Below are 14,257 nucleotides of genomic sequence, written 5' to 3'. Positions count from 1 at the left end.
TGATAAATTAAGCTTGGTAAATATATTTTGTTCATTTATAGTGGTTTTGTATAGAATAATTATTGAACTAGCGTGAGTTTTAACTTTTGACTTACTGAAGGACAAAGTCGTTGTCCGTCTGTTTGTATGTTCTACAATAACTTTAGAAAGAATTGATCAATCTTCTCAAATTATGAACACGTATTCTCTGAACCCTTTTACAGGTCAAGTTTGTTGGACAACAAATTGACTCACTCTTTTGTCCTTTTTCAGGATATAAAAATAACATTGAAAGTGCATTAGAAAAAAATTGTTATGATCTATCATTTGGTCAGCTGAAGAATTCTTTGCATGCAATTACTACAGATTTTCCATTCATTCATTCGTAACATCATCTGAGGTTATTTGGGAGCAAAGTTAGTAGACTGTCTACTAACGTTGATTTGGGAGCAATCACACACACTGACATAATATGATTTTAGCTGGTTCATTATACTTTACAACTTTTGTATCAACAAAATGATATGGGTTGATATAATTATCAATTTGCGGTTTTGGCTATTTATTTTCTCTTGGAACTATGTATCGAAATCATGTATCAAACATTTAAAAAAATCTTTGAGTGTCAAAGATGTTGAAGCGACAGAGTAATATTTTTAGAGTAATTTTTCATTTCAAATAACATTCCCAATGGAAACTGCTGTCAAATTATTATTGTAAGAGAAATATTTAGCAGCTTTAGTAATTTTCATAAACTCTTTATAATCAAAAGTTGAGGGTTTCAAAGATTACAATGCAAAACAGTTCTTGAGCGAGATCTCTGAACCACGGGGGTCACAAGTTCATACAGATAGAAAAAAGATAAATTCTTTTAACCGTATATTATCATAATATGCTAGAATAGTATCAGTAGTTATTAGTAATTTTTCATATAGTGATAGCTAATAGTGGGTTATAGTAATTGCAATAATAATAGACTATTTTATATTTGATATAGCCTATTACTGAATAAGTTTCATAGAATGTGTAAATTATTTATTATGCAGATTTTTATATAATTTGCATTCATCAATTCCATTGAATTAAATTGAATTGTCATTCTGGGATATATTATGTCACACACTGTCAACAAATTTATTACTTTATATATCTTTTCTATAAAATATATTATTGAAAGGAAATATATTATGGAGGTTTCTGTTTTCTTCGTGATCTATTCATTATTTGAGTTTATGAATTTTGTACTCAGCAGAAATAAATATGGCTGTCTAGCAAGTAGTCAAATAGAAAAAAGCATGAAATATTTTTTTCTGTATACCCAGTTTCCAGTAAGTTACAATTAATCCAGAAGATATAAAGAATAATTTTATTTGACTTTAGTTTTTATTAATGGACTAATCATATGAATAGATGGTATGATGATTTAATAATAAATTATTTGATTTGAAGTTTCACTTTGAATTGAAAAAAAGTATAACAATAATTGATGGAGCCTCAATTTAATCATTGATAAAAATCAATCTGGAAGGATCTCATTATCAGATTATTTGCCAATGTGTAATAGAATTGACTCATTTATTTATTTATTTATGCATTCATAGAAATAAAATAATTCCAAACTTATTATGAATTATATTGGAAAAGGAACAACAGCTTTTATGTTGATATCAGCAGCATGAGATAATACTGAGAGGGAAATTATGGAGTACTGTAGTATCACACAGAAAATATATTTTCCTTTCTCCTCTCTGAGAAGTTACTGTACTAGTGTGTGATTCACTGTATGGTGTGTGCATGTGTGCGTGTATGCGCTTCATAAAATTGAAAAGACAGCAGAGCAGAGCAGAGCAAGCCGATCATCTACTAGTAATATTGGATAATATTGCCAATCGTGACTTGTTTTTATTTTGTTGAATGTGGATGTGGAATGACAATAGCGGAGCAAGGGGGGTAGGTGATAGAGTACTACAACTGTTGGAGGGGGATTTCTGAATTAGTGGGGAAGGCCTGTCGATGGTACTGATCTCTCGTAGCGAGTTGAAGAACTAACTGTTAGTCACCCATTTTACCCCCCTCTAGACCCACTCCACACTGCTGGTCACCCATTAAGCGCAACATTAGATGAGTTCTCTGTCCTCTTCTCTGTGACGATATTCGGAGTTCCGCCTGTCAACATATTCGGAGTTCCATATATTTCCAATTCCGGCTAGCTGCAAGATATTTTGAGCTCCAGATACTCCCAATTCATGCGCCCATCTAGAACTAAGGTTTCGATGCTGGCGCTATCTCTGATACTCGTCTAGAACTATCTCGACCCATCAGATCTCTGGTAGTGTTTCTTTCCTCTGTGGTTATGTTCAATCTAATAGAATCTATAAGGATAAAGTTATTAATAATTTGTTAATAACTTTAGTGTAAACGCAGATTAACAGTTTACTAGCAATTTCATCACTTTTTATCCGATAAATAAAATAGCTTGATCTAAAATAACATTTAAAAAATATATTCAAATTATATACAGCTTATATATTATAATTAGAAAATATTTTAATATTATAAATCAACTTACCTTAGTGTTTAATCAATCAACCTTTGTAGTGTTTCTTTCCTCTGTGCTTATAGTGAGTAGGTTTTTGATTTAGTACTGTATTCAAATTTTCCAAATAAGTGCAGTGTTGAGTTTTTATAAATGCATCTCTTGAGTTTTTAATTTATTGTGATGTACTCTGTGATTCATTTAGAGTATAAATTCAACCTTCAAAATATTCCTGGACTGAAAATCAAGTGCCGAAGCAGTGTGTGATTACATAACCTTAACTTTTAAACATTAACATTTTATCAAAATTTTTGGAGAGAAATAATACAGGCTTAGCCTAGTTTTTCCTTCAATGTCATAATTGTATTATGATTAGGTATAGTGTTTTATACAATAAATGAATGAATGAAATAAATGAATAACCCTGAGTTACCTTATTGCAATATGTTGTTATGTTAACCACATAAATAGCCAAAATGTTTTTTAGTATAATTACTAAACAATGAAAGCTAATTTTCAACTTGAAATTTTAATAAAATATCACATCGAAGCTTTGGGTTTAATGGTTCCAGCAAGCAGCAATTCAAGATCAACAAGGAAGAAACCCATTGCTTTGTTTTTGAAGATAATAATTTTTAGTTTAATATAGAATAGAATAGAAACAAGTAGAAAAATGTAGAGATACAAAGCCGGTAAGAATGTTATAGGCAGCGCTAGTATCAATCTTCAAAACATCACGGATCTAGAGTATATGCTATATATAAATTGATGACGTTCTACGTCGACCGAATGCCTAGTGATGACGTATAATACCTTTGTTTCAATGTCGTCCGAGTGGGTACCCACCATAAATAATAGACACGTCATCAATTGCCAACTAAAGTGCGAGATAAATTACTTTTAACATGAAGAGGAGAAACCCATTTCTCCCACCACAGTTTGTAGCATGGACACAGACATAGACAGACATACGTGACACAGACATGGACACAGACAGATGTAGCATGGAGACATCCTGCGCACAATTGGATGCGCCATGTCATTTTGCTTCATGTTCTTGTGATGAAAACATCTCTGTAACATACACAAACCAATATATATACCTGCTGACCAGTACTTGGAACATTGCCAGAAATAGATGGAGGGGAGTGTTGCCGCATCGCGTTACAAAGCTCTCACTCAGACACAAAAGAAGGAGAATGCTGCTAAGTAGTGGGAGTGATTAGTGGAGGATAGAGCATCGGACCTCTCAGTCTTCGAGAAAGAGCCGTGTTAAAAGTATTTTATCTCGCACTTTAGTAAAGAATACAAGTTTATAAATATTATATCTATTACTTTCAATAAAACTTTATTTTAAAACTGTTTTGAAATTATTTACCTTTCATGTTGTTACAATTATGTGTTTATTTAGAAAAAGAACTTTATCATAGTGAGTTATTCAACATTAGTGTATCTGATAAATTTCCGGTAAAAAGTTAAGTCCGCATATCGATTACACCGACATTTGCTATCAAGTTATATTGATATTTTGAATATCGAATTGAAGATTCGATTTTAATCGAGAAAATATGTAATATTACAAATGGTTAACTCAAAAGTTTTAAAATACGTACCAGTACCTTAAGCAGATTGCTAATCTCTGTTCAGGCTTAATCGCATAAGTGGTGCTCAGTTTAACTATATAGTGAGGTCCACGTTATAATGGCAGTGAATAAAGATAGAAGAATAGCGATGCCGATTCTCTGCATTAATTAATTATATTTCTACACTGTCAAAAACATAGTTGGCATCGTTGTGGACCTAGAAAAGGCTTTGTCGAATAATAGACAAGGATAGCCAAACCAAAGTTGATCAAATACTGTCATTATAACGTGGACCTCACTATATATATGTTGTCTGAGGACATTCAAAAGCTCAAAAAACATTACTTGCGACATGCGGAAGTATCTAAAAAAATTAACTTCATCTTCAATCAAATCAGGAAACAGATGATTAAATTCTCCATATTCTATCCTTTTCTGATTAATTGTATGGATCCACATTTCTCGTTTTATCTTCCTACGTCGCTGTACCTCTTCTTCATCTTCGGCTAACAAACAAGTATCAATATTATAACTTCTTCTTCGCTACTGCTATCCATCACTTATATACTGTAATATTTGTTCATTTAATTCCTAATTCACACTCGACTCGACTAAAATGCCAATGCTCCGATGACGACTAGTGTGCGCAGCACCTCAAAAAAGTACGATCCGTCCGATGCGTGCCGATGATGACGATCTGTGTGCGCCTACCTTTAGGGGGGCTTTATAATAACAATAGTAATAATTATTATCATATTATGATGATGATGGCCGCCAAGCTATCATTTTTGATCTCTTGGCCATATAGTGTAATGAGTTGATCAGGAGCTATCAACATGCACCTGTTGATTATGAACTATCAATATGTAGACGATAGTTACTTAATAGTGATTGAATAGCAACTCTCAATAGTAAAATTGAATAAATGGAGTCCTCAAACTCTTAAATCCATAGGTCCACTTGCCAATACGCATGTGTAGCCTAGTACGGTACAACAACTTTCAACTAGCCACCAACAATGGACATTCATAGACCCAGGAACAATAGCTGAACCTCTCCAACAACCTGTTGCCCTGTCCACTACAGGTAGAAAATAAACTTGTATCACAGACCATCACAGACCTTGAAGCCAAGCAAGTTGAACATCGTAAAATAAAAGTGTACCGATTACATTAGCACAATGCTTGAAGTCAATAAGTCTCATAGACCACTTTTGGGAAAACATTTAAGTTTGACAAATAATGGTGCCATAAATTGGATCCACTCAGGAACCAAATTGAACTCACTTTGGAACCTGTTTGACGGAAGGCAGTTTGAAGACACGTTCCATTATTTCAGTTATGAGCTTCAAAATCATTTCAAGGTGGAAAACCCGTACTGAATTTACAATGATTAAATCTTGTTAGAGTATGATGGTTTCAAATATTTTGACATTCTTGCATCATACATCACTTAATTCTAGTTTATTACAGTTGTTGACGAGTCTGTATTTTTAGTGTTACTATTGTCATATTAGCAGGTAGTTACGGACGGGACAACATAATTATGGTCACATAACTTACATTTAAAGGTGCGTACAGATTTACGCGCCGCGAACATGAGCAATTCACTTTTAATCAGCTGATGCCAAGCTTTTTATATCTGTATCTTACCGTTCCTGTAAAATACAGATATAATCAGCTGATTAAAAGTCAATTGCTCATGTTCGCGGCGCGTATATCTATACGCACCTTTACATAGGCACATCAAACAATCATGTATGAACGAGGGGTGAGGAGAGTTCAGGTATTCGTCTGTATAATTTACTGCCAGCTCGCTTAAAGGAATTAACCTGTGAAAATTTTCATATTCAATTGAAAAAAGAGTTGCTATGCATATGTGCTTCAGAGTATGCATATGAGTTCAGAGAGCACTATGAACGTCAAGATGGTAGATTATAAAATCATTTCATGATTGTTTAGAGACATGAAAAATCCAAAAACCCCTTTTACAGGAGGTCAGTGGATGTAATGAAATTAATCGCTGATTCAAACATCACTGATTGGATTGAGGTAGAATACAGTAGAAAATAGGAAAATGAATACTAAAACTTTCAACTGATACAACGGATAATTTTATTCTAAGCAAACAGCAGTAGAATAAATAGAAATATAAACAAGTTCTCATAAATAGAAATGCAACTAGGCAGGTACAGATGAAACACAGCTTTTACAACTATGTAGGTACAATAGGAAACATTTTAAATATCTACTCAATTTTTTACTTTCAAGGTATTCTCCCCTATTATCGGTGAAATATCACCGATTTTTCACTAATCTATTAATTTTTCAACAATTAAAAAAATTAGGATGGGAAATATATTTGTTAAAGTTTGATGTATATCAGTAGATTAAAAAATATTCATTGGCATAACAAAGAATCATTTTTCTCAAAATAAACAAAGTTAATTTCAAATATTGCAAAATTAGCTATTTGATTTCCATAATAGAATATTTTGATATGAATTAGGAAACCTCCTAAATATTTTATAAAAAATCAAAGATTGAAATAAGCTTTGAATAAAACTATAAACTAAAGCTACAGTCATTGCTAAACTAGAAAAACTATCAAACAGTGCAAATAATTGCTAATTAGATTACACATTTTGAATACTCAAAGTACATATGAAGAAGAGCACTTTTGAAGTACATATTCAAATTTATACAGAGACCAATTTACATTATATTTGGTCAGGATATAAGATCAAGTTTAGCTGCTCAAGCAAATATTTTCAGAAAATATTTCCTTCCAACTCAACTATTTTCAGAAAGTCAAAACAGAATCGAACAGAAGTTTATTAACTATTATAGATAGATGATAATGACTAGAATTAAATAACTACTTAATAAAAAATCAATAACACAGATATTATTACAACATGATCAAAGCATTGGGTATAGTATTTATTATTTTAGTATAAGCTCAACCATAAATTTGGTGTTTTATTTGATGAGTGGAATTCACCTTATTCAGTAGTTTTTATTTAATTTGACAAGGTAATGAGCTAAACATTATCTGTATATTCTAACATTATTCCAAAAATATTATTGAGTTGAGTATGTGATTGGAATATAACTTTTATATTCTATAATATACAGGGTGTTTACCTTCTACCAATACTCTAGGGCATTGTTCCTGGGGAAGGAACATTTATCTAAATATGATGCTTAAATTGTCCGGAAGTCTTCAGTTACTCTCACAGCGGCCATTTTAATTTTTTCACTTATTATTTTTTCTAAATAAAGGTTCAACAAAAGAAATTGAAACTTTGCACAATCATTTATAACAACTAGACAAAGCTACAAAAAATATGATAATTTTTCAAATTCATAAAACAAATGGCGGCCATTTAAAATGTTGTTTCTTGAATAACTCAGAAACAGTTGGATTTACAAAAAAATCAAGAATAACTTTTTTTAGTAAATTTAATTACAAATAGATTGACATCTTATTTATTAAGTTTGAACGAATATTGAGTGAGATATGGCAGTTTTAATGGTAAGTGATCCACCTTTAGAGGGTTATGTAACATGAATTATTTAATTATGTAACATGATTATTGTTTAAAATAATCTAAAATAGCTAACAAATGACATGCAAAGCAAACGGAGACTTTTGCATTGTTGGGGCAGACTTTAGCCGCATGCCTTGGCATGCACTGCAACTAACCCCCAGTGGTGACCTATCACTAAAGCTGACATATCTCAGTTAATATTGGTTCAATCTTGAAATATCAGGTAGGAATCGATAGGTAATAAAATTTACTAAAAAAGTTAACTTTAAAAAGGCCGCTGTGTGAGTAACAGAAGACTTCCGGACAATTTAAATTTGATATTTAGATATGTTTCTTACCAGGAAAAATGTCCTTGAGTATTGGTAGTGAGTTCGTAAACACTGTATAAGTGTTTAGTTACAGACCGGGAACAGCACTATTATTACTATTAGCGTATGGCTTTGAGTGGTGGGGAGACCCAAGGGTAGTTCCACCTCGCCGTATATAGCCCAAAGTTCCCTGATGGGAAACCGGACACTACGGTTATAGTGAGCACAATACTTTTAATTTACACTTTTCACAGCACTATCAATGATGCATTTTTCATAATTTTTATTTTCCTTATTCAGCATTATTAATTTAGTTCTATTATATTCGAATATTGCGAAGATGCTAAAAAACTGGAATGTTGATAATAGGACACATTTGTGATCTGAACAAAATAGTCAGTCTCAAATATTCCAATGATAACCGTGAATATTTTTTACACATCAGAAATTAAAGTAATAAGTATTTTAATAAAAGAAATACAACTCCTTATTTTGTAACATTATAGTATAGCGTGAGGGATCTATTATCCCAAACTGTTATTTGAGCAAATAACTTGATGCGTTTATAAAATGAACAGAATAAAATTCATATAAAAATAGTGAATTCAAGAAGTGCATTATTGACATATTGTAGATCAAGAGCAGGACACTAGGGGTGATTAGTTTCACATACTGATCAGTGAATTGCCTGTGCTCAACCAGGTTAGGCCAATGTCTCAATAATGTGGTAATTTGTTTTTTCACCTTTACTGTGTTGATATGATACAAATTCAATAATATTAATTAAAATCAGAAGATAATAAAAATGGATGCGGTGCCAGATTCGTAACAATGATTATCAAGTCATGCAGTTATTGAACAATAAAATCAGGTAATTTTTCGAGGTTCTTGGATTCTAGGTGAAGCTAATGAAATAGCCTAGTGTTTATAAATTGAAGAAAAATTCCTTCTATTTTGTAAATATCGCATAGGCACTTGAAGCTGCTACGAATAAGTAATGATTCTGTGCTGGAAGAATTTTTAGAAACGTCAATATTGGCAAGATAGTTTATTTTGAAGTAAAATTTCTGGAACTAGAGCTATATTTGTTTATAATTTATATCCGCGACAACAGACAAAAAGTTATTCAAAATTATTATGTAGTGCACTAGAAGTAAGCAAGAACTTTCTAGAGGACTTTTATCAATTTGAATTTACCCATACTATATTATGATGAGTACTAATGAAACATGCGATTATTGTATACTAATAATACTGAATTGGAGAATACTGAGGAATTATGAGACTAAATCATGTAATTATTTGTCCTCCTACATTCAAGTTTTTATCCGATGAATTCTACAAGCCATGAGAATAAGAGTCTTCTTTTTGTTTCTTTTTTGAAAGTCAAGAAACCCACTTCCATGTTCCTTTTCTCATTAATAAATTATCGATGATAATATTATTGTAAAGGAAAGTGTAATAATTGACTGAGTAGATAGCTAGAAAATGATTTTCATCAACAAAAATAATAGTTGTGGAAGGAAACCCTGGACTAAATTTCGGACAACACAGCTATGGTGGTAGATTTGGAATGCATAATTGTATCATTTGAAGATTTATAGGATACATACGTAGAATATATTTTTATATGAAACATTCATAAGCAATCTTATTGAATACTATTCGAAATAGTAGAACAAAATACATAATATACAAATACAGCGTGCAAGAAGAACATGTTATATACTCGTAATGCCGTAATTTATTCACGAACTGAACAATAATTTTCTAATCGAGTTATTCAAACAAAGAAATTTTACATGCATATTATCATACAATAACAATATTATACTTAACAGTAGAAGATGAACTTCTATGCAAACGCGGCAAGAAAAGTTCCATTCTTTGACAAGAATGACCTCTGAAATCTTTTCAAGTATAAATGATTTTGAAAGAGATAGTCTAATTAACGGAGAGCATCACTTTTATGGATGATCATGAAGCAATTATTACATGCATTGAAATCTCTATATAGAATTGACATTCCTTAACAACTAATGAGGAGCACGAACAGATATACTCTGGGGACAATCGACAATAAACATGGTTGAAGTAGTTTGCCATGGTATCCGTTCCTTATTCTGCCTTCTAACGTTGAAAACAGAAGAACGATTAGAACTTCGGAATGATTTTTATCAATGCAACTGAGTCCTAATAGAGACTTGTTTTCTTCATGATTCGTAGAAACTCATCCTGATTTATTTCACCATCGCCGTCTCGATCAGCCTCATCTATCATTTCCTGTAAATTAAAAATTAAATTATTTTTCAAGTTTAAAAAATGACATCATGTTGAATAGAATTGTGCTATTTATTGGAATAAAAATAAAAGTATTGACTCGTTGAAACTCAAACTGTTGCCATTTTCTGAGTTCAATTCCTAAATTGATTTCAACAGCAATTTCTATGTCAATCAGCCATGGTATTTAGGTAGAACGGGTCCTTATCACAGAGACAAGTTCTCACAGAGACAAGTAGTGTTTTTGAACGATATTAGTGTCACAGAGACAAGTTTCATAGGAACAAGTATTTCTATAAATGGCAGTCTCACAGGAACAAGTTCCCACAGAGACAAGGTGAGTCTCACAGAGGCAAGGTGAGTCTCACTGGAAAAAGTAGTGTCACTGGAACAAGTAGAGGGATAGAGTCCCATTCGAACAAGTGGAGTGTCACAGAGACAAGGTCGGTCTCACAGGAACAAGGTTGGTGTGGTGTGTTGCCTACACATGAAGATGAAGGCATTCCATTTGTTCCAATAAATGGATTTCATCTGTTTTTTTAATATATATATATATATATTATATATATATATATATATATATTCATTTATTTATATGGTTATCTGGTTATAAATATTTATGTTCAACGGCTCTAACGATATTCACGAAATTTGGAACAAAGTAGGTTTATGATATGAAGATTCGATTACACTAGGTCTCAACCCTTGGATAACTTGCTGAAAGACATTGAAAGGATAAATACATCCTTGAAAAAACAGCTGCAAATTTTGTTGTCTGTCGATACCATAATGGAGGAGAGTGAACGAGTACATGTGTGTGGGATCATCCAGCTGATCTTACGAGAAGAAAAATTCAGCAAGAGAAACATGTTTACTTCAGAAAGTCAAAAATAGTAACTACATGCTGTTAGTGATACATAGTATAGTAACAAATATTGTAGAAAACATATCATTATAAATCGAATTCATAGTATATCTATTTGTTATTGATGATGTGTTTGTTTTTTGAAGTGTGAATAAATTATTTTGGTGATAGTAGCTTAACCTAGATTTTGATTTGGACTGTAGTATAAATTTTGAAAAGTGACAGTTTAGGGCATAAGCCTGTTGTGCCTCCTCATATCACTGTAAAAATAATTGAATGACTGAGAAAATGAATGAATAAATATAAACTATAAATTCAATCTTTCGTTACAAATTTTCTATGCTTTCACACTCCAGAGCAAAGCTCGGTCCCCCAATATTTATTATTAAATGAAAATCAAAAAAAAAAAAAAAAAATGCTGTAATTCACCCCGAATACTTCTGCTACTGCAAATATTGACAAAGGGTAAACAACAGGGATTTAATTTATAATTTATTATTAATATTTAATTTTCGATTATTAATAATTTATTCATTAGCATTCAGTTTTGCAACAATAGACCAATTGACAAAGGAATTTGGAGGAAGTGTTTTCAACACAATTTTTGACTCTGCAGCTTTGTTGTGACCAGTTAGGGGGGTGAACATATCAAAAGTTCCCATCCCTACACCATGTGCTGGAAGGGATGAGGGTGGTTTGAATGTTGCATTTTTCAACTTTTTGCTTCCGCAATTATATCTTGGCAACAATGCGTTTAGCCATCATAACTAAATGTTCAAAAATTAAGTTTGATAAATTCTCTAAAACTTGGAATAAAGAAAAAATACATAAAATTGAAGATAATTTAATGCTTTTCAAATCTACAATGAGCATTGATTTTTACAATGCACTGTTGGAGAGTTATAAGACCTGAAAGAACAAAACAATGGATAGAAACCTGTTATTTCGCCAATTCCACACTTTCAAGAGAGGATATCTCGAAAACTGTTGGAAGTATCACAAAACTTTATTGAACAAAAATTGTAGAGAATTCATCAAATTTAATTTTTGAACATTTAGTTATGATGGTTAAACGCATTTTTGCCAAGATATAATCGTGGAAGCAAAAAGTTAAAAATGCAACATTTAAACCACCCTCATCCCTTCAGCACATGGGGTAGGGATGGGGACTTTTGATATGTTCACCCACTAACTGGTCCCAACAATGCTGCAAAGTCAAAACTTGTGCTAAAAACACTTCCTCCAAATTCCTTTGTCAATTGGTCTATTGTTGCAAAACTGAAGATTTCACACTCAACACTAAAGCTGCTGCCACAGTCGTAGGGAAATGCATAAATGTGTGAAATTATACATTAAATTGAAGAGAATTTGATGCTCTATACGCTAATAATCAGCATGGATTTTTTCCATCGATATTTAGAAAGTTTTATGAGCAAAAATGACAAAAAATTGGAAGCAAACGTGTTTTTTTTTCAAAAAATGTCACACCTTCAAGAGCGGAAATCTCGAGAACTATAGGAGATACAGAAAAAGTTGTAGAATGAATATTGTAGGAATTTATGTAATCTTCAATTTTGTATGGATCAGTCATGTCCGTAAGATGAATAGTTTTCGAGTTATATGCGAGAAAACAAAAAATGGTACCTTTGAACCATCCCCACCCCCTTAGCACAGGGGGTAGGGGTGGGGACTTTTGATATGTTCACCTCCTTACTACCCTGAACAGAACTGCGGGGTCAAAAATTGTCTTCCAAACTTTTCCCTCTATAACTCTTCCTTGACTGGACTAACATTTGATGTTGCCAATTTCAAAACTCCTGAGATAAAATGGATAGATGGTGTGCCAGGATGTGGAAAAACATATTCTATCTTAAATGACCAGAAATCAGGAATTGATTTAGTTTTGTGTCAAACAAGAGCAGGCATCAATGATGTGAGAGAGGCCGCTATTAAAAAATATGGTGATGAGAGCTGTAGAGGTATAATCAGATCGGATTACAGGACGGTTTCATCATTCATCATGAATGGACCTAATAAGAAGTATTATCGTGTCTTCATAGATGAGGCAGTACTAATGCATGCGGGGTACATAGGATTTATAGCAGCACTGTCAGGATCATCAAAAATTTTTCTACTGGGCGATTCAAAGGAGATTCCTTACATTGAGAGGAGCAAAATAAGAGTTTGATGGTCTCATCCTTCTGTCTTCTTCAAGCCTACCAGCAAGGTTTCAGTGACTCGAAGATGCCCAATCGACGTGTGCTGTGCACTCTCCGAGTTCTATGGACAAATTGTCACAACGAGCAGTGTCATTCGGTCCATTAGGTCTTTTCAATTATGAATTTCCTACGATTGAACCAGAAACGCTTGTACTAACTTAGATGCAAACCGAGAAAAAAGGATTCAGGACATGTGCGATTGTAACACTAAGCAGACACACTCATGGCTTCTGCTACCTGACAGTGGTGATCAGAACGATCTGATGTCAATAACAAAAAATGTTATAGAGTGTGAGGATGCATATATCAAGAAATGGCACAAAGGAATGTTGATCAACCTGCAGGGAGGGATGCATCTAAACAACACAAAATCATGAACAATAATTATATTTTATATGCTGCAAATGATCTGGATGTATGGATAAAATACAGGACAGTTTGGTTGGAGATGCACAAAAACTCCATGTTGCACTTGAAAAACTAACTGTTTTTAGCCTCAATATCAGAAGTATTAATAATAATTTCGATGATCTAATGATTCAACTACAGGATATGTCTTATGATTTTGATGTGATTACATTAACAGAGTGTTGGATTAAAAATGATCATATTCCAAAAGAGTTGAAGGGTTATAATAATGTTTACTCATTGTTCTGGTTGGATTATAAATAGTCCCAGAAAGTGGACTGTATAAAAATTTTTGGGGGTTTAAATATTCAAATGGAATCAAGTTTCCTTATGCACAATAATGAACTAAAGAAAGGACTTACCATATTTTTCGCCAGTACCTATAATATTGTATGCTAATTTGTGTATTGGGGATATAGGAATATGGAAAGAACAGTTATTAGAGAAATAGGAATTAAAGGGAGGTTCAATACATACAAATTGATAAAAATGATTTGTTATGAACACAATCATTGAACAAGCTTCC

The 14,257-nt window shown here is 32.5% G+C and overlaps 1 protein-coding gene across 2 annotated transcripts in view; it reads right to left on the bottom strand.

The window, feature by feature from the left end:
* Positions 1-6,188: 6,188 nt before the first annotated feature.
* The window catches only part of LOC111058538 (centrin-2), a 36,174-nt gene continuing 28,105 nt past the window's right edge, over positions 6,189-14,257 (bottom strand). Inside the window, exon 3 of one of the 2 annotated variants that reach the window (XM_039423870.1) lies at positions 6,189-10,242. In XM_039423870.1, coding sequence (XP_039279804.1) covers positions 10,153-10,242 — 90 coding nt within the window. In that variant the 3' untranslated portion in view covers positions 6,189-10,152. The remainder of the gene's footprint in view (positions 10,243-14,257) is intronic. The other variant, XM_039423871.1, reaches the window with a different exon arrangement.

This window comes from Nilaparvata lugens, chromosome 3 (genome assembly GCF_014356525.2).
Source record: "Nilaparvata lugens isolate BPH chromosome 3, ASM1435652v1, whole genome shotgun sequence".
NCBI classification, from domain to species: Eukaryota; Metazoa; Arthropoda; class Insecta; order Hemiptera; family Delphacidae; genus Nilaparvata; species Nilaparvata lugens.
Note: the sequence above shows the minus strand (reverse complement) of the source record. Positions and strands in the feature narration are given on the sequence as shown.